At 36.3% G+C, this 19,042-nt stretch overlaps 2 protein-coding genes across 9 annotated transcripts in view; one reads left to right on the plus strand and one right to left on the minus strand.

Annotated features, from left to right (window-relative positions):
• The window catches only part of DNAI7 (dynein axonemal intermediate chain 7), an 87,865-nt gene extending 75,521 nt beyond the window's left edge, over positions 1 to 12,344 (plus strand). For all 8 annotated transcript variants that reach the window (XM_070789943.1, XM_070789945.1, XM_070789949.1 and 5 more), the window contains 5 exons: positions 1,083 to 1,239; positions 4,565 to 4,779; positions 7,513 to 7,680; positions 10,604 to 10,717; positions 11,806 to 12,344. In XM_070789943.1, coding sequence (XP_070646044.1) covers positions 1,083 to 1,239; positions 4,565 to 4,779; positions 7,513 to 7,680; positions 10,604 to 10,717; positions 11,806 to 12,084 — 933 coding nt within the window. In that variant the 3' untranslated portion in view covers positions 12,085 to 12,344. The remainder of the gene's footprint in view (positions 1 to 1,082; positions 1,240 to 4,564; positions 4,780 to 7,512; positions 7,681 to 10,603; positions 10,718 to 11,805) is intronic.
• IRAG2 (inositol 1,4,5-triphosphate receptor associated 2) overlaps positions 12,299 to 19,042 on the minus strand; it is a 100,915-nt gene continuing 94,171 nt past the window's right edge. The window contains exons 35-40 of the mRNA XM_019959920.2: positions 18,398 to 18,441; positions 16,535 to 16,597; positions 16,372 to 16,421; positions 15,976 to 16,077; positions 13,921 to 14,028; positions 12,299 to 12,814 (exon numbers count right to left, since the gene is read on the minus strand). Of these exons, the coding sequence (XP_019815479.2) occupies positions 12,571 to 12,814; positions 13,921 to 14,028; positions 15,976 to 16,077; positions 16,372 to 16,421; positions 16,535 to 16,597; positions 18,398 to 18,441 (611 nt within the window). The 3' untranslated portion in view covers positions 12,299 to 12,570. The remainder of the gene's footprint in view (positions 12,815 to 13,920; positions 14,029 to 15,975; positions 16,078 to 16,371; positions 16,422 to 16,534; positions 16,598 to 18,397; positions 18,442 to 19,042) is intronic.

Genomic DNA, 19,042 nt, shown 5'->3' on the forward strand with positions numbered 1-19,042 from the left:
TGAAGGGCAGAGTGGAGTCCAAAAAGACACCCTTTGGTGGAGGTAGGCTTTCAAAACTCTTTATCCATAGGAAGGTCTAAGCCTGAACTGGGAATTTCAAGGATGCATACAAAGATCTGGTGTTCCTGAATTCCTGAATTTTGTCCTGGTATCCTGATACTACTCTAGGTGCTCTATTTGAGCCCAGAGTATTCTCCATCACACATATTTTTCTCTCCTGCAACAAAGAGACCTTCCTCATTTTCTAAGTCCCTTTTAAATAATCTCACACTTCCTCTAGAAATTTTCCCCAACCAGTTTTTCCTCTGTTTTGCAACATTTGTAATCTTCCCTTTCCTAGATCCATCTCTGCTAAATTCTGATAATAAACAAATCTTCTTTATCCCACAGACATCTGCTCTTGGCTTAATTTACTTTCTCCCCATCACCACCCCCCTGCTTTTTTAAGATGTAATTGATATATAACACTGCATAAGTTTAAGGTATGCAATATGATGATTTTTAATTTCATTCATTTATTTCCACGCTTCTCAAAAGGTTGCTTATTCTTTCTGTCTTCACCCACACACCCTAACCAAGTTACTGGAACATGAGATTTGGGGTCCTATACATCTACTGGGTTAGTCAAATCTTTTAAGATTTTGTTGTTCAGATCTTTCTATAAGATGTTAGGGTAAAACCCAAATGAACTTTTTGGCCAATCCAATACTTTTGCCTTCTGGTGCCTTCTTGAAGTCATTTTGTAATCTTTGGCACATTAATTGATTTTTCTAAGTCCCAGTTATCTTCTTTGTTCAACACATATCTCATAGAATTATTGGAGAAATAAAATGAATAGTTAAGTGCCAGCCAGCCTAGAATCTGGCTTATAGAAGAGTTCTGAATTACATTCAAATGTAGTGATTCTTTCCCCTCAATCATTAGTTTTAATTTTGTTGTGACATTTTATTTGTCAATCTATAGTGAAATGTGACTAAACTGCAGTGTTTATTTAACATACATAGCTTACTCTGCATAACTCTGCATCATAAACTCTTACCAGTCAGCTTCTAACTTAGTGTTATCTTGGTCATTTTTAAAAGATACTCAAAGAGGGATTGCAGAAATATACATATCCTCCGGAAACTACAGAAGACCTTGAAGCAGAAAATGTTTTTCCACCCATAGAGGTCACGCTTGAAGTTCACGAGAATGTAATCTTCTTTGAGAATCCTATGGTTGCAAGGTGGGATGCTGAAGGTACAATGATGCCTTAACCAGCTTTGATAATTATGTAATGAAAAGAGGTATAATAATATAAATCCTTAAATCAAAATAGGAAATGGAGAATGTAAACTGAATTTCTAATCATACATATTTCTGTGCCTATTCTAGGGTCTTTGTTTCCTTTTGATGGAAATGAATAGGGATGTTTTTAAAAAGAAGGAAATGAATAAAAATATCAAATAGTATAGCAAATCAAAAACAAATGAAAAGCCTACTCTCTCTTGAAATGGCCAAATAATTCAGATTGGGGTGATTAAATTTGATTATTTTAATGTTAATGATTTATAAATTGCAAAGCTTATTACAACCAGGTACTGAGGATGGGTGTCTTCCCAGATGGCTTCAGTGGTAAAGAACCCGCCTGCCAAGCAGGAGACACAGATTCAATCCCTAGGATGGGAAGATCCTCTGGAGAAGGAAATGGCAACCCACTCCAGTGTTCTTGCCTGGGAAATCCCATGGACAGAGGAGCCTGGCAGGCTACAGTCCATGGGTTCGCAGAGTTGGACACGACTTAGCAACTAAACAACAACTGAGGATGGGGAGTGGGCAAATGGGAAACCTGAGAAAGAGGAAAACCAACCACTTTATGCCTCGATAACTTTTAACTACTGAACCATGGGAAATTATTGCTTATTCAAATTGTTAAATATCAATAAATCAGAAGTGTTAACAAATACAAGTTAATCATTCACCAATTATTAACAAATACCTGATTTGGGGTTGGCAGGCTAAACTTTGAAAGGTCTTGGTCTTGTGAATTAATGTATGCAAATCTGGGGACTCTTAGATGAAAGTTGAATAGCTTTGTTTTTAATGTAGGTGAATTATTCTACATCCATTTATTTGTGAAAAGGTTTACATACTAGATAACAGGTCTAGATAATAAGATAACTAAAGCACAGAGCTATTACTTTAGTTATGGGGGCAGAGAATTTAAAGACTATTTTGTACTTTAAATTTTTTTATGGTTGCTACAACACACGATATTTTTGCTTATACAGACATAACCACAAGACGTTTAGTGTAGAGATAGTTTATGTTTTAAAAACAGTATATTTCTATCAATACATTAAACCATAAAATATATCAAAATGAACATTGGGTAATTTTTTCCTTTCATGTTGCTTTAGAGGTTTCACTTTTCCTTTCCTTTAATGGTAACATTCCTAAATATTTATTTATCAAATTAAAATTAGAATTAGACAAGATCAGTTATCCCACATGATTCAGGGAAATACAACAAGTAAAATTTGACTCTAACTGCAGTAATTATATGGCAGTAATCTACAACTCCATGGTTTCCCTGGTAAAGAATCCACCTGCCAATGCAGAAGACTGAGTTTCAATCCTTGGTACAGGAAGATGCCCTGGAGAAGGAAATGGCAACCCACTCCAGTATTCTTGCCAGGAGAACCCCCTGGACAGAGGAGCCTGGCAGGCTACAGTCCATGGGGTCACCAGGAGTTAGACATGACTTAGCGACTAAACAACAATTTTTATGGTTATAAATTAAAATAATTTTGTAAATGTAAAAACAGAAAGAGGAACTATATATAACTTAGTTTTCTAATATAATTATTATATTGAATTCAAGAGTCAAAAATAGAACTAATATAACACTGTAAAGCAGCTATACACCAATTTTTTAAAAAGTTTTAAAAAAAGTAGGTGTATGTGGATGAAAACTAGAGAGAGATGGGAATGACAGCTGAGGTTGGGAATTACTTTATTATTTATTACTTTATTCATTATCCAAGATAATTTTCATTAGGAGGATGGCCTCAATAGGAGGAGAGTTTAAGTGCGTAGGGACAATATTATATATTCCTGTCTACTATTGTTTATTGAATGCTTTAAAATTAATGCCTAAAAGTGTTTTATTTCTTTTTTCCAGTAAATTTTCAAATAAATACATGCAAAATTAAAAAAAATTTAAGTCAAAAATAGCCAGTGGAACCTTTTGTGTGAGAAGACAAGAAAGCCAAGTGGAAATGAAGAGGGTGTTCTAGGAAAAGAATGATTCATTCCTTTCATAAAATGCTAAAAAATAAAAAAGAGATAAATGAGACACGATTTCTTCTTCCAGGAATTTTCAAAGTTGTAGGAGAGGCAGACAGGGAAAGATACCATACACAAGGGGGTAGAGTAGTGAGGGGCTATATGATAGATGAAAGTGCTACGGAGCAGAGCAGTGACCGGGTCCCATCTGGAGTGCTAAGGACAGCTTCTCCTAGGATAGAATATTGAGCAGGTCCTTAAGAGACCAAGAGACCATTGATGTAGTATATTCTGTGTGGGCATGTCTTCATTCCTCTTGGGTATATTGGTAGGAGTGGAATTTCTGGGTTGAAGAGTAAATTGATGTTCAACTGTTTAAAAACTGCCAAGTTGTTTTTCAAAGGAGCTATAACCATAACACAAGGTTCCCCATTTTTCCATATTCTTGCCACCATTTGTTATTACCTATTTTTTTTATTAGAGCCACCCTAGTGGGTGTGAAATGGTTTTTCATAGTTTTAATTTGTATTTCCCTAATGCGTGGTAATGTTAAGCATCGATTTTTATGTATTTAATATACTTTCATGTAGCTTCTTTGATGAAATGTTTATTCAAATCTTTTGCCCATTTTTAAGTTGTGTTATGTTTTATTATTGAGTTGTAAGAGACACAAAAGACCACTTATTATATGATTGTGTTTAATGAAAGTTAAGAAAAGGCAAATCTTTAAGTATATTAATAGTTTCTTGGGGCTGGTGATGCAAATGGGAATTAACTATAAATAGACATAAGAGATCTTATTGGGAGGATAATAATATTCTAAAACTGAATGGTGGTGATGATTGCAAAACTGGGTAAACCGACTAAAAATAATTGTATACTCAAGATAGGAGAATTTTAAAGTTCTTTAAAAAGAAAGATGAAGAGAGGTTCTCTAAAAGAGGAAGGGAAATGTTCTCTAGGAAGAAAGAACTGCATGTGCAGAGGCTTACAGGTTTATGATGTTGTTGGGGAAGAAAAGAAAAGTGTGACTGGAAAGAAGTCTGAGAAGTAGCAAAAAAGGAAGCCAGAAATGAGAGTCAGAGCTTCATTCTGAAAGTCTTGTGACCATGCTGAGGAATCTGGACTTGATCCTGTAGACAGGAAGAAACTCCAGTGAAGATGGTTTGTTGTTGTGATCCTATTCTCAGTGTGAAAAATCAATTTATACATATTAAAGTTAGTGGAGTGGTTTCATTCATCTTATTTTTGCAGAGGAAAAAATGGAACTAATGTCTTATTAATCCTAATTATAAAGGTAAACAGTGGAAAACTGATGGCATCAGCAACGTGTCTTACAAATCAGAAGAGAGACTTATAACATTCAACCTGGAAACTTTCTGTCCTGTTACCTTAATTCAAGATGCCCATATTAATATGCCGTACCAGTCATGGGAGCTAAGACCACTTGATGTGAATAAAGTACTTCTGACTATAACTACAGTATTTACTGAACTTCAAATACAAATCAAGGTAAACCGCTGTTATAGCAAGTCATACCAAAGAGTTAAATCTCTTGATGACTATAAGAGTGTGTGTCAAAACAGTCAATCACTGATGATTTACATATTGAAATATGTCTTTTATAAATATATTGAAAATATACCTTGAGCTGGTACCCCACTCCAGTACTCTTGCCTGGAAAATCCCATGGACAGAGGAGCCTGGTAGGCTGCAGTCCATGGGGTCGCTAAGAGTCGGACATGACTGAGCGACTTCACTTTCACTTTTCACTTTCATGCACTGGAGAAGGAAATGGCAACCCACTCCAGTGTTCTTGCCTGGAGAATCCCAGGGACGGTGGAGCCTGATGGGCTGCCGTCATGGGGTCGCAGAGTTGGACACGACTGAAGCGACTTAGCAGTAGCAGTAGTTTCTAAATAAAATACTGAGTATATAGGAAATAACATGTAAAAGTAAAGTATAAGTTTGTGCCCTAAAGTTACTAGGAATAGAGCAATTGGTGAAACTCTAAGTATGGTTGCAGTATGACTTTCAGAGGTTTTGGTCCAGTCTTAGAGTGATCTTATCACAGGAAGATAGCACCCAGCTGTTTGAAATCCCTTTTGAGTAACTCCATTGCTACCGAGTCTGACTCTATGATTTCAATACCTGTAGACCACGAAATTTTTGTACCTTATTTTATGTTCCTGGTTATGTTGCAGTGTCTCCTAGTTTGTAGTCTATGGGAACTTGAATAGAATTTGTATCCTGCTATTGAAGGAAATGGCAACCCACTCCAATAGTCTTGCCTGGAGAATCCCAGGGACAGAGGAGCCTACTGGGCTGCCGCCTATGGGGGTCGCACAGAGTTGGACATGACTGAAGCGACTTAGCAGCAGCAGCATTGTGTGAAAATTGTATAACTGTTAATTATGTTGAATTGGTTCATGGTGCTTTTCAGGCCTACTATATCTTTCTACTTTTCTGTCTCTTCTATTAATTTTTTTTAATTTTATTTTATTTTTAAACTTTACAATGTTGTATTAGTTTTGCCAAATATCGAAATGAATCCGCCACAGGTATACCTGTGTTCCCCATCCTGAACGCTCCTCCCTCCTCCCTCCCCATACCCTCCCTCTGGGTCGTCCCAGTGCACCAGCCCCAAGCATCCAGTATCGTGCATCGAACCTGGACTGGCGACTCGTTTCATACATGATGTTATACATGTTTCAATGCCATTCTCCCAAATCTCCCCACCCTCTCCCTCTCCCACAGAGTCCATAAGACTGATCTATACATCAGTGTCTCTTTTGCTGTCTCGTACACAGGGTTATTGTTACCATCTTTCTAAATTCCATATATATGCGTTAGTATACTGTATTGGTGTTTTTCTTTCTGGCTTACTTCACTCTATTGAGACTCCAACTAAAAATCTTAATTTATCTACTTTAAAAAATAACTAATGTATAGTAGAACAATATGTAACTTTGTTCTGTATTTTCCAAATCTCCTCTAAATATGTTATTATACTTTCATAATTAAAAAAAATTACAGAGTCTGAAATTTAAAGACAATAAGTAGATTTAGTATTTGCTTGAGGCTGAAGTGGGGAATGGATATAAATAGGCATAAGGGATTTCACTGAGGGGATGAAAATGTTCTAAAACTGATTTATGGTGATAGTTGTACCAGTCAACAAAGTTACCAAAAAAAAAAAAAATCACTGAACTGTGTACTTGAAATGCATGAATTTTATGATATGTAAAATATACCTCATGAAAGTTGTTTTTAAAAAGAGATTTTTTTTAAAAAAAAGATACAACCTGAAATTCTTTATGAATGTGGCAGGAAAGCTAGAAGATCATCACACTTGGTTTTTAAGGTCAGAGGAGAGATGTGAACTCTATACACCAGATTACCACTTTTCAAACTTTAAAACTGGATAATAATTTTGCATTATTATGTTAAAATCTTATACATATAAAAAATTATGATTTTTAAAAGTTGCAACATGGTTGCTGTCAAATAGCTCTTCCACTTCAACAGGAACACATGCAGTATTCTTAGATCATAATTTATAAAGTAGGCAACCAAAGAGATCCTTGGATTGCTCAGATAAGCCTGAGAAAAGTTGATAAACTGGTTAAGGTAATGTGGAAACTTTGAGGTGGACCTTTTGGATCAAGCCTAAAATATGTCTGTCCTGCATTCTTTTTAATATAGGATAATACAGGATTTTCTAAAAACGAAAAATAGTTCCTGTTGTTTAGTCACTAAGTTGTGTCCAACTCTTTGCAAACCCAAGAACTGCAACAAACCCTGTCCTTCGCTATCTCCCGAAGTTTGCTCAAACTCATATATATCGAGTTGGTGATGCCATTCAACTATCTCATCGTCTGTCTCCCCCTTCTCCTCCTGCCCTCAATCTTTTCCAGTGACTTGGCCCTTCAAGTGGCCAGAGTACTGCAGCTTCAGCTTCAGTCCTTCCAATGAATATTCAGGGTTGATTTCCTTTAGGATTGACTGGTTTGATCTCTGTGCTGTCCAAGAGACTCTCAAGAATATTCTCCAACACCATAGTTGTAAAGCATCAATTCTTCAGTTCTCAGCCTTCTTTATGGTCCAGCTCTCACATCTGTACATGATTACTAGAAAAACCATAGTTTTGTATAAAGAACCTAACAGCTGGACCTGGAATGATAATGAGGTAATAATTTCTTTAACTTACTTATATAAAAGCTTCTTTTTTCTTATTGAAACTAGGAAAACCTCTGCATGTTAGCTTCAATCAAAGTAAATAACAAAAATCATTCTTCTATTTTGGAAGAAAAGTGGATGACTCCTGTTTCTTTCATTATTGCTTTGAAAAAGGCTGGACTGAATATCTTCCCTACTGGACACTCTCATCTTTATGTTGTTATAAACTATAAGGTAAGAATGAATCCTTCCAAGTTTAATCTGATGGACATTTAGAATGTTAGCAAGTATTACATTTTATATAAATCTTAAGGTAGACCAATGAGTTTTCTATATTCACTTATATGAGATTATAGTTAGAAAGGAAGGAATAAATAGCAAGACTAGAAATCCAGTGATTTCTGGTGAAAAAGCTGACTTAAAACTCTACATTCAAAAAATTAAGATCATGGGAACCAGTCCCATCACTTCATGGCAAATATATGGGGAAACAATGGAAACAGTGAGAGACTTTATTTTCTTGGGCTTGAAAATCACTGCAGATGGTGACTGCAGCCATGAAATTAAAAGATGCTTACTCCTTGGAAGAAAAGCTATGAGCAAACTAGATGGCATATTAAAAAGCAGAGACATTACTTGGCTGACAAAGGTCCATCAGGTCAAGGCTTTTCCAGTAGTCATGTATGGATGTGAGAGTTGGACTATAAAGAAAGCTGAGTGCCAAAGAATTGATGCTTTTGAACTGTGGTGTTGGAGAAGACTCTTGAGAGTCTTGTTGGACTGCAAGGAGATCCAACCAGTCAATCCCTAAGGAAATCAGTCCTGAATATTCATTGGAAGGACTGATGCTGAAGCTGAAACTCCAATATTTTGGCCACGTGATGCAAAAAATTGACTCATTTGAAAAGACCCTGATGCTGGGGAAGATTGAAGGCAGGAAGAGAAGGGGACAACAGAGGATGAGATGGTTGGATGGCATCACCGACTCGATGGACATGAGTTTGAGCAAGCTCTGCGAATTGGTGGTGGACAAGGAAGCCTGGTGTGCTGCAGTCCCTGGGATCACAAAGAGTCGGGCATGACTGAGCGACTGAACTAAACTGAAAAATCTAGGGTTCTCTCAAATTTAATATTCTGTAGAATGATCTTCATATTGACACACGGAGCACAACCACAGCTGGTCAGTTTAGTGCAGAGGTAGTCTGCGCAGCATCCCATTTTGTCTGCTTTCTTTCTTCTTCCAGAGTGCATATATGGAAGATTTCTGAAAAGAGTAAATGACTCAGCAGTTTCCCAAACGTGATAAATCAAGTGAAATTAAATACATACAAGGACCACCGATCATTAAAACCCACTTCCTCCTACTTCACAGAGTCTTCCTGTCTGCATATTGCTTCATGTAACTCATAAGTTGAGTTAAATGAGATCCTTCCATGTTAAACTCTGAGCTCCTTGAGAGTGGTGACCATTCCTTAATCAACTTTGATTTTTCTAGCACCAACCCTATTCCTAGAATACAGTAGATGTTTGTCAAACATTCATGATACATAAATTAAGACAGAGTGAGTTCTAATCATGAAAGATGTTTTGGGCAGAAGAATTCTAAACTCAAGAAAAAGCTTATAATATACCAGAAAATGACAATATAGGTAGACACATACTGGAAATAATCACATTATAAGAGTGTATACATATATGCATAGCGGAAAAAATCCCACTTCAGTTTTAGTAACTCCAGTTGCCAGTTACTCTACAAATGCTGAACGTCATATACTAGTCATCTTTTCAGAATACTGTATTCAAGAATTTTTTTTCTGAACACTTATATTCCAGATAATGTTTTAGAAACATTATTGAATAAAACAAAGATCTCTGCCCTTGTGGAGCTTACATTCTAGAATAGAGGGAGGCAAACATCAACAACAAACATAATAAATCAAGTGAAAGAAAGAAAAGGTACAATATCAAATATGGTGTCGGGGGAGGGGGCTCAATAAGAAGGTAACATTTGAGGAAAGCCTCAAGGTGGGGATTGGACATGAGTGTGAGCAAACTCCAGGAGATGGTGAAGGACAGGAGAGCCTGGTATACTGCAGTCGATGGTGTTGCAAAGAGTTGGACACAATTGAGAGCCTGAACAGCAACAATGGGGCCTATAAGAGCACAGAGGCCCCGTGGATCACTGTTAGGACCCTGGGTTCTGCTCTGAAAGGGGAAGCCATTGCCCCATTTTGAGAAAGAAGTCATGAGTCTGACTTAAATTATTTTTTATATTTGAATTTTATTTTTTTCTTAAAAATTTTTTTTTAATTGGAGTATAGTTGATCTACAATGCTGTGTTAGTTTCTGTTGTATAGTAGTGAGTCGGTCATACATACATATCATAAACCCACTCTTTTCAGATTCTTTCCCCAAATAGGTCATTACAGAGCATTGTGTCGAGTTCCCTGTGCTGTATGTCAGGTCTTTATTAGTTGTCTATTTTATATGTGAAAGTGAAGTCTCTCAGTCGTGTCCGACTCTTTGTGACTCTATGGACTGTAGGCCACCAGGCTCCTCCATCCATGGAATTTTCTAGGCAAGAGAACTGGAGCGGGTTGCCATCTCCTTCTCCAGGGGATCTTCCCAACCTAGAGATTGAACCCGGGTCTCCCGCGTTGCGGGCAGACGCTTTACCGCCTGAGCCACTGGGGAATCCCCTGTGGCTTCCCCGGTGGCTCAGCTGGTATAGAATCTGCCTGCAATGCGGGAGACCTGGGTTCGATCCCTGGATTGGAAAGATCCCCTAGAGAAGGGAAAGGCTACCACTCCAGTATTCTGGCCCAGAGAATTCCACGGACTATTTTATATGTAGTAGTGTGTATACGTCAATCCCAACCTCCCAATTCATCCCTCCCCTTCCTCTCCTCCTTGGTAACCATAAGTTTGTTTTCTATATCTGTGACTCTATTTCTGTTTTATAAATTAGTTCATTTGTACCATTTTTAAAGATTCTGTTGATAAGTGCTATATGACATTTATCTTTCTCTGACTTACCTCATGTGACTTACATTTTCAATGGATCTGGGTTGAGAACAGACTAGACTGCAGGAGGTCAAGGATGGAAGGGAGACTTGAGAGGCTCTGTGATCAACTCTACTTGTTTTTATACTGACAGCATCCTTCGGTAGAAGTGAAAGCTTATCGGCAAATGGCCCTGTTAAGTTCTGCTTTTGCATTTTGTTGGAGTAAGTGGAATACAGCATGTGAGTCTAAGAAAACTGTATTTCAGGTATGGTATGCAAAACCCCTTAAACTTTTGTCTTCCAAAAGAAGATAAAGTACTCAAAAACTAAATGAATGTAGACCACAATTCTCCTTTTAAAAAGGTAAAAAATTAAAATTCAAAATGGAATTGGCAAACTTCATTTTCTTTCATTTTGCCAAAAATATAAAACCAAACCATGTAAAGGTCATGCCTTCATTGTCTGTTATGGTATCAAATGCTCTTGATTTTAGGCTGGAGACCGCTTTACACCAACTGAAGAACAAATGTAAGCCTTTCATATGAATATGTCTGATTCATGAACTCTCTCCTCTGAGAGTAACCTTCTGGGCAGATTTCCTACTGCCTGCTAAAGAAGTTATCAAATTCTGCAAGCTGACTGATGAATATTTTAGCATAAATGAGCTACCACATTTATTTATCTTGTTTACTGCATGTTTATTCCATTAGAATACAAGCTCCTCGAGGACAAGGTTTTATTGCTATGATTGTTATTTATTAATATGTTTGGTTATTTTTTATTTTGTTTTGTTTTTGTTTTATTGTTTCAGGTAGGATCTGAAACAATACTTGTCACTTGAAGGCATTCAATAAATATTTTTTGAAGAATTAATATATTTTGATAAGCTCCTTAAACTAAGATATAAACAGTTTCATGCTTTAAAAAAAATGGTACATTAAGAATATTTCTTTTTATCTTATCAATTTGGGAAACTTAAGCCCTTCAAATACTGGATTGGCCAAAAAAATTGTTCACAATTTTTGTGACCATCATATGGAAAAACTTTGGTCACCTGATGCGAAGAACTGACTCATTGGAAAAGACCATGATGCTGGGAAAGATTGAGAGCAGAAGGAGAAGGGAGTGAGAGAGGATGAGATGCTTGGATGCCATTACTGACTCAATGGACATGAGTTTGTGCAAGCTCCAGGAGATAGTGAAGGACAGGGAAGCCTGGTGTGCTCGGTTATGAATAGTAGGGCATGACTTAGCCACTGAACAACAACAAACAAAGTAACATACTCAACTGTCAAAATACCTAATAAAAGAGCAACTGTTCACAGATTTCTCTCTCTCTTTTTTTTTTTTTTAGGTGAGGGAACACCTTCTTAAAGAAGAACCCATTCGGAACCCTAACTGGACCCTTTTAATGTTTAGTGGTGACAGGGCACAAAGTCTCAAGATCAATGAATCCAGTGATGCGTTTTCTGAAGCCCTTAAAGAAGAAACTGAATTTCATTCCACTTTATATCACATGGTTAAGGATTTTGCTTCTCAGGAAGCAATGAGGGCAGTTAGGCGTTCCAACTGCCAGTTTGTTGACTCTGTATGCCACATGCTACTCTCAACTAGACTACTCAGCTATTCTTAAATCCCCAGGGATAAATTTTATCCAGTTTGAAGAATCAAACAACTTGGAGAAACATCAGGTATTTCTTCAATAAAGTGTAATGAGTGACTATATTTCAAACAGGCTGTTCAAATGATCTAATCAGCATTTTATACTCATTTTATTTTTTAAGAATTAGTTGTTTTTTTTTTTCTCTTGTACTTGGCCTACTGAGATTTCCAGTGTTCACTGTTCATAGTTTTGAATGGTTCTTTATTTCAATAAATTTTAACAAACAATAATATCTCCTCTTCAGAAAGCTCATTTAAAAAATCATATAAGCAGGCTTCCTCCCCACTGCATTTTAGTTAGGAAGGTAATCACAAAAAGAGAGAATATAAAATATCTTACAGTCATTCTGAGAACCTCTTGTTCCATTCTATAATTTCCCAGCTAAAAGTTACTAATGTACAAAGTTCAGATACTGAAACTTTAAAAACTAGCTACACACAGTAGGACGTGCTGCAGTCACACTGGCGGTGGCCCGTTGTGTCGCAGTCTGGTGAATGGCCACAAGATGTGTTCTAGAGACATCCAGGGGTCCCCATCCTGTGTGGGGGCAGCGTCCACGGGCTTCTGGAAGAATCGGCCTGTGAAGAAGCTCATCAGCGCTGCAAACAGTACAATGAATGCCACAGAAAGCCAGAGCACCTTGTTGGCCTCTCTGATGGACGTCTTGAGGTTTGTTGCCCAGGAAGCTAATGTATCATAACTACAACAAAAACACAATATCAGTATGCAGTAACCACAATCTTCTGTATACTAGAAACATTCCTTTTGCCAACAATAATCAAGTCATGTATCTGCCCTACATAATTCCACCAGCGTACATGTGTGCTCAGTCATTTTTGACTCTCTGCAACCCACAGACAATAGCCCACCAGACTCCTTTGTCCACGGGATTCCCTAAGCAAGAATACTGGAGTGGGTTGCCATTTCCCACTCCAGGGGATCTTCCTGTCACAGTGATCAAATCCATGTCTCCTGCATTGGCAAGTATATTCTTTACCACTGACACCTCCTTGTAATAAGCTACACAGTGTCATCTGTTGTCTTGGGCTTGGCCACAATCTGCTCCCTGCTATCCCTTATAATATTTTAGAATTGAAGAAATGAGGTGCTAAGATAAAAATCTGAAAATTATGTGATTTAGGCATTATTTAACTCCTAACAAGTACATTTGAGTACTAATTTCATTCTTTAAGTCAGGTAAGGCAATTTATATTCCTATAGTAGAAACATTATAATTCGGTCCTCTGGTCCCAAGGCCAAGTTCTTTACACTTGAACTCCCCTGCCTCCTGTAGCTCATAGGTTCAGGAATAATTCTTATAGACCATATGGAGTTTGTTATTAATCATCTTAAATTTAACATTTTCAAAGGTCTTTTAGTAAAGTAATTTGCTTAAGATTAATGCTGCTAGACTTCCCCGGTGGGAAAGTGGTAAAGAATCCACCTGCCAATGCAGGGGACACAGATTCGATCCCTGGTCCAGGAAGATCCCATGTGCCATAGAGCAACTAAGCACCACAGCTACTGAGCCTGCGCTCTAGAGCCCACGAGCCTCAACTGCTGAAGCCTGAGACCTAGAGGCCGTGTCCACAAGAGAAGCACTGCAGTGAGACGCCTGTGCAGTGCAATGAAAAGTGGCCCCAACCGCCACAACCAGAGAAAGCCTGCACACAGCAACGAGGACCCAGGGCAACCAAAAATAAATTTTTAAAAGGCAAAAATAATTAAAATGATTAAAACTTCTAACCCTGCCTTACCTTTCCCCATTCTACCAAAATGATATCATTTAGCAAGTAAATAACTTACATGGAAGAGACATTCCATTTTGATGGGTTTGTTTTCTTTTCAGAAAGACTTGGCTTTCTTGTCTTTTCTACTGTTTCTTCTTCTGGTGGTTCTAAGTCATCTTTAGTTCTGTAAATAAGTATTGTTTCTAAGTATCAAAGTATGCATAATGTTCTATAATTATTTATAAAATATTGCTGTTTTACTGTATTTTGTAAGGAAGCTTACAGATATTTATCTTGCTTTAGAAAAATTTGATAAATACCTAATTCTAAAAGTCAAATCACCAACTTTATATTTTTAATCATTTATAGGAATTTAATTTTTTAAAGTAACTTTGTATTTAGAAAAACAGCAAATGTTTGTTGTAGAAAGTTCGGGTGCTAGCCAAAGAACAAATAAAAAGGGGAGATTTGCAAAGAACATGTGTAAGTTAGTCAGTTCTCACCACTTATAATTAACCAGTGTTATTCTGTGATTTTCCATCTTGGCATGTGCATGCATGTGTGTGAGTGTATGTGTATGTATAAGTAACTACACCTTAAGAAACAAATGTGGATGCCATTATTTCTTCTTCTGTGAATTTTTCATTCAACATACAGTAAAATTTTTCTCAGTACGTATTCTTTTACCACATTTTTTTTAACATTCTATATTAAATAGAATATAGATAATTAAAACTAATCTTTTCTCTGTTGGTTTTTTGAGCAACACTAAATTGGAATAGCATTAAAGTGTCATTTCTTTCTTTAAAAAACCTTCATAATTTAAAAAGTGTTTATGAAGATAGGTTTGGTATAAAACTACTTAAAATCAATAGTATTCAATGAACTGGGAAGTTGCAATTGGGTTGACTGTATTGAAATCTTATTTAAAGAGGAATCCTTTGCTTGAAAAAAAACTTAACTGTTCCATTGTTCATGTTCCATGGTTCATGACCACTCATGAGTTCCTAGTTAGATTTGAATTTTGAAATCTCAAGTTCATAATCCCCCACAGGGGCCAAAATGAACTGCATGTCAAAGTTTTTGTTTTTCAGTCAGACATCTATAGGGAATGCCTGTGGTAGATTTTAGTTTGGTTTTTAAAGAACATAAGACTTCCAACCCAGAATTCCTATAGGATTCTCAAGGTTTCAGTCTTTTGTTGGCAAAAACTTCTCAGTAGAAATCATGCCATACAAACAAAAATTTTTAAATAGATAATTTTTCTCAAGGAAACTCTTGAATTTTTTAAAACCCAGATCAGAAAATATCCATTATGTTAACTCTAAATCTTTAATAAAAGGGAATTCAGTCCATGCAATTAGGCTTCCACGATTATTTAAGAGAGAAAAAAGGCTTTGAGGGTAGGAACAATGTCTTTTTCATCTTCATATCCCTTAAGCTTGAGCGTAGTGTGCCTAACATAATAGGCATGCAAGGAATGTGTATACAATCAACACAAAATCATTTCATTAAGATCTCTACAGATGAGGAAACAGACCAAATGTCACCAAGGATTTTAGAGGCAGCATTTCTTCATGTCCCTCCCTCTTACCTTCTACCTTTCACTATAGAAGTATATTTTATTTGTTTCACTTGCTAAATATAGATATAGCAATATAGAGTTTTGTTTTTCCTACTCTTCATTTACCTAAAGAGAAGACAGATGTATATGTCATACACATATATTACATACGTGCCTTTAGGATATATATAAATATAAACATACACATATATGTCTATATGTACACACACACATGTTGTATATAATTCATCTAAGTTGATGAACATTTTATTTCTATGGCTCTCTTATGAACCTTTCCCCCTGATGACCATATAGCTATACAGGAAGAAGATTATCTTCACAAATCTGGCAAATTTCAGGTTCTTTTCTAACTTAAGACCTCACACCTTGCAGTACTGAGTGAATGTACTCATAAGTAACATTTACATAGTGCTGTATTTTCCTAAAAGCCTTATACAATGAATGGTCTTTTTGATGCTGCAGCAGTGGACTCCACAGATTAAAAGTGATGCCCACTATTTATTCCCCAGTCACATCAAGTTAATAAACACATCAAGCTTCACCTACTTTAGTTCACACTTTTCTTCTTCAGCATCTGCCCAGGAATAGGTGCTAATAAATCGATGTAATGAGGGACGGTGTTCACTCTGCTTTGACCCCAAAATACGCCTAAATAAAGATGATTATAGCCACTTATCAAATCAAATACTTGTGTAGCAATTACCAATTTATTTCCCACTACTTAAATCAATACAGAAGCAATATGTTATTTTTTCTTTAGCATATTCATGTAATGCTTATCTCATAAGAAAACAATTTCACCATCATATGCCAATTTTTATAACTATTCTGCATATAGTCCATACAAAACAAATGTTACTATATTGTTTATTTCAAACATTTACTTTAGCCAAATTATAAAATCATAAGGTTCCCAAAGAGGCATCATAAAATTATACTTACCAACTGCTTGACCTCCTACTAAATCGGTCATTATTTTCCATCCCAGCCAACTTTAAAGTTCAGACATTAAGGAAATAATAAAATACAAATTTAGTGAAGTTTATACTTTTGTGATATGAAAATTAATTTGCTTCTGACTAAGAACACTTAGGAATTTGCTTACCATTCCTGCATTTCCAATATTTCTGGGCAAAGAGGCAATGGTCACTCTTCGAAGGGAAGATGGCTACCCAAAGGGAAGAAATGTACATTTAGAAAATTCTCAATATTTTATCCTTGTATGAAACACTGATGGGTATTCTTGTATGTACACATCCATGTACTTGACCATTGCTGAGTTAAACAGGAGACATATTTTCAAGGTTTTTGTTATGGCCAAATTTCCTTTCAGAAATATTTTGCCAACTTGTATTCAACTTTCTCCAACACTGGATAATCTTTTCCAGTCAAGTAAGGAATACAGGGTTTTCTGTTTAGGTTTATAGTAACTCTGAACACCATTTTTCTATGTTGAATAACTGTGTATCTGATCTGAGAACCACCTGTTTATGATTTTTGCTCATATTAATTTTGCAAAAGATACTTCTTGGCAAAAAACTTTTTTATTGTTAATGCAGCCAAATCTTTTCATCTTTTCCTCACTTTTGCTGCCATTTCTTTTATGCTTAGAAAAATTTCCTCAAATCAAGAGGAGATAAATATGCATCTATTTAAGAGCTTTCTTTTTTCATGGTTTCATTTTTTTCCATTTAACACATATAAGGGTAAGTATGACATTTTAATGAATGGATGTTTTTTATACCTTAGCCTTGAGATTTACACAGGAAAATGTTATGTCATATTTTGTGACTCTTAAAGTTGAAATAAGTGGGACTACAGGAAATAAAAATATGGTAAATGTAGGAAAATAAATGAGAATTTTTATGTGAATTCTTTTCTTAAACCATCATCCCTAATTTAATTTTATAGGTTAGCTGAACATCAAGCAAATCAAATTGTGGTCCAGGAATCTGGGTTCTAATCATGGTTCTATCACGATAGGATCATAACTAAACATATAATTTCTGTGAAAGTGATTTTGTTCATCTGTGCAAAAGATCAATTTAGATGGAATGATTTTTAAACTCACTTGCTCAAAAATTCTGTGAAATCCTGATTTTTAAACTGACAAAAACTGCTGGTTGACTTTCAATATCCCATTTTCCAACCCCCCCCTCCTTTTTTTAGTAACAGACCTCTTGATTTTCAGTTATACATACAGCCTCCAGAATAAAAGCTCTGTTTTCATCTTGTTTCCAAGCAAAAATGAAAAGGGAAATGTTAGCTGGGACTTCTAGGGAGTGTCTTCAGAAAGAGAGAACACCTGTTTCTCTTATTCTTTTTTCTTGGAATATGGCGCAACATATTAAATAATCACCAGGACTTGGTACTCAGAACTGACAAAGCTATCTTAGACCATGAGGTGGAAGCAAAGCTCTGAGGGTGATGATTCAGTAAGAGGGAAGGAAACTGGGCCCTAGAGATTTTCTAAAGCTGCTCTGCCACTTTTAGACTGCTTATTCCCAATTCTGGTTTCACATGAAAGAGAAACTGTTGTTATACTGACTTTCATCTCACTGCAGGCAAACTTAGCGTGTGTGCACGCTCAGTCACGTCCGACTCTTTGTGACCTTATGGACTGTAGCCCACCAGGCTCCTCTGTCCATGGAATTTTCTAGGCAAGAATACTGAAGTGGGTTGCCATTTTCTTACTCCAGTGATGGAACTGGTGTCTCTTGAATCTCCTGCATTGGCAGGTGGGCTCATTACCAAGTGCACCGCCTGGGAAGCCTTGTTACATACAAATATTGCAAGAAGTATAAAAGCATATATATATAAACATAAACACACATGCATATAACATATATGACTTAAAATCATTGTTGCTTTATGATTTACATTTAAAGCCATGTTATTTCAAAAAATATTTTTAAATCATCTCATCTGTAACATTTGATAGACATTTGTTCAGTGAATTGGTAATTACCTTAGAGTTTACAGAAGATGAACGTTTTTTAGTTTGGCAGTCATCTGAAAGGGAAAACATATTTGCATGTTTTTTGAATTAACACATGCAATTTAACATAATGGTCTTAATTCTTTATAAAGAAAAGTAATAGTCGGAAACTAAGACCCTAGCGACTACTGAACAATGCAGATATCTAGCTGTCATTTATTTGGTGATTCAAAGCAATATCTGAACCAATGAAATACAGTCCTCTGTGTCTCTGCCACTGTCCACGATGCCTGTCTGAGACAGATGGGGCACAAAATGAACGTATGCTGAATAAATGAGCCCAAAATTACAGATCAGATCACCAAACATTATTACTTTTACAAAAGAGAGAACATATCATTAAAACGAACATTCTGTTTATGAACATTTATATTATCTATTTAAAATAAAATTAGTAAAGGTATATATAGGCCTTCTGTTGAGATACTTTCCATGGTCTCAGTAGTCTCACTATTTTCCAAGACACTCATCAGCTTATTCTGCCATGGTCATTCCTTCTTCGAGGGATACAAAACCACTGTTGGCGAAAGTGGTTCATTTATACTATGGGGCCTTGTTTTATGTGTGGCAAAAGAGCCAGTTTCTAAGTAGGACAACACGGGGGTCAATGAGTTG

The sequence above is a fragment of the Bos indicus genome, chromosome 5 (assembly GCF_029378745.1).
Source record: "Bos indicus isolate NIAB-ARS_2022 breed Sahiwal x Tharparkar chromosome 5, NIAB-ARS_B.indTharparkar_mat_pri_1.0, whole genome shotgun sequence".
Lineage (NCBI taxonomy): Eukaryota > Metazoa > Chordata > Mammalia > Artiodactyla > Bovidae > Bos > Bos indicus.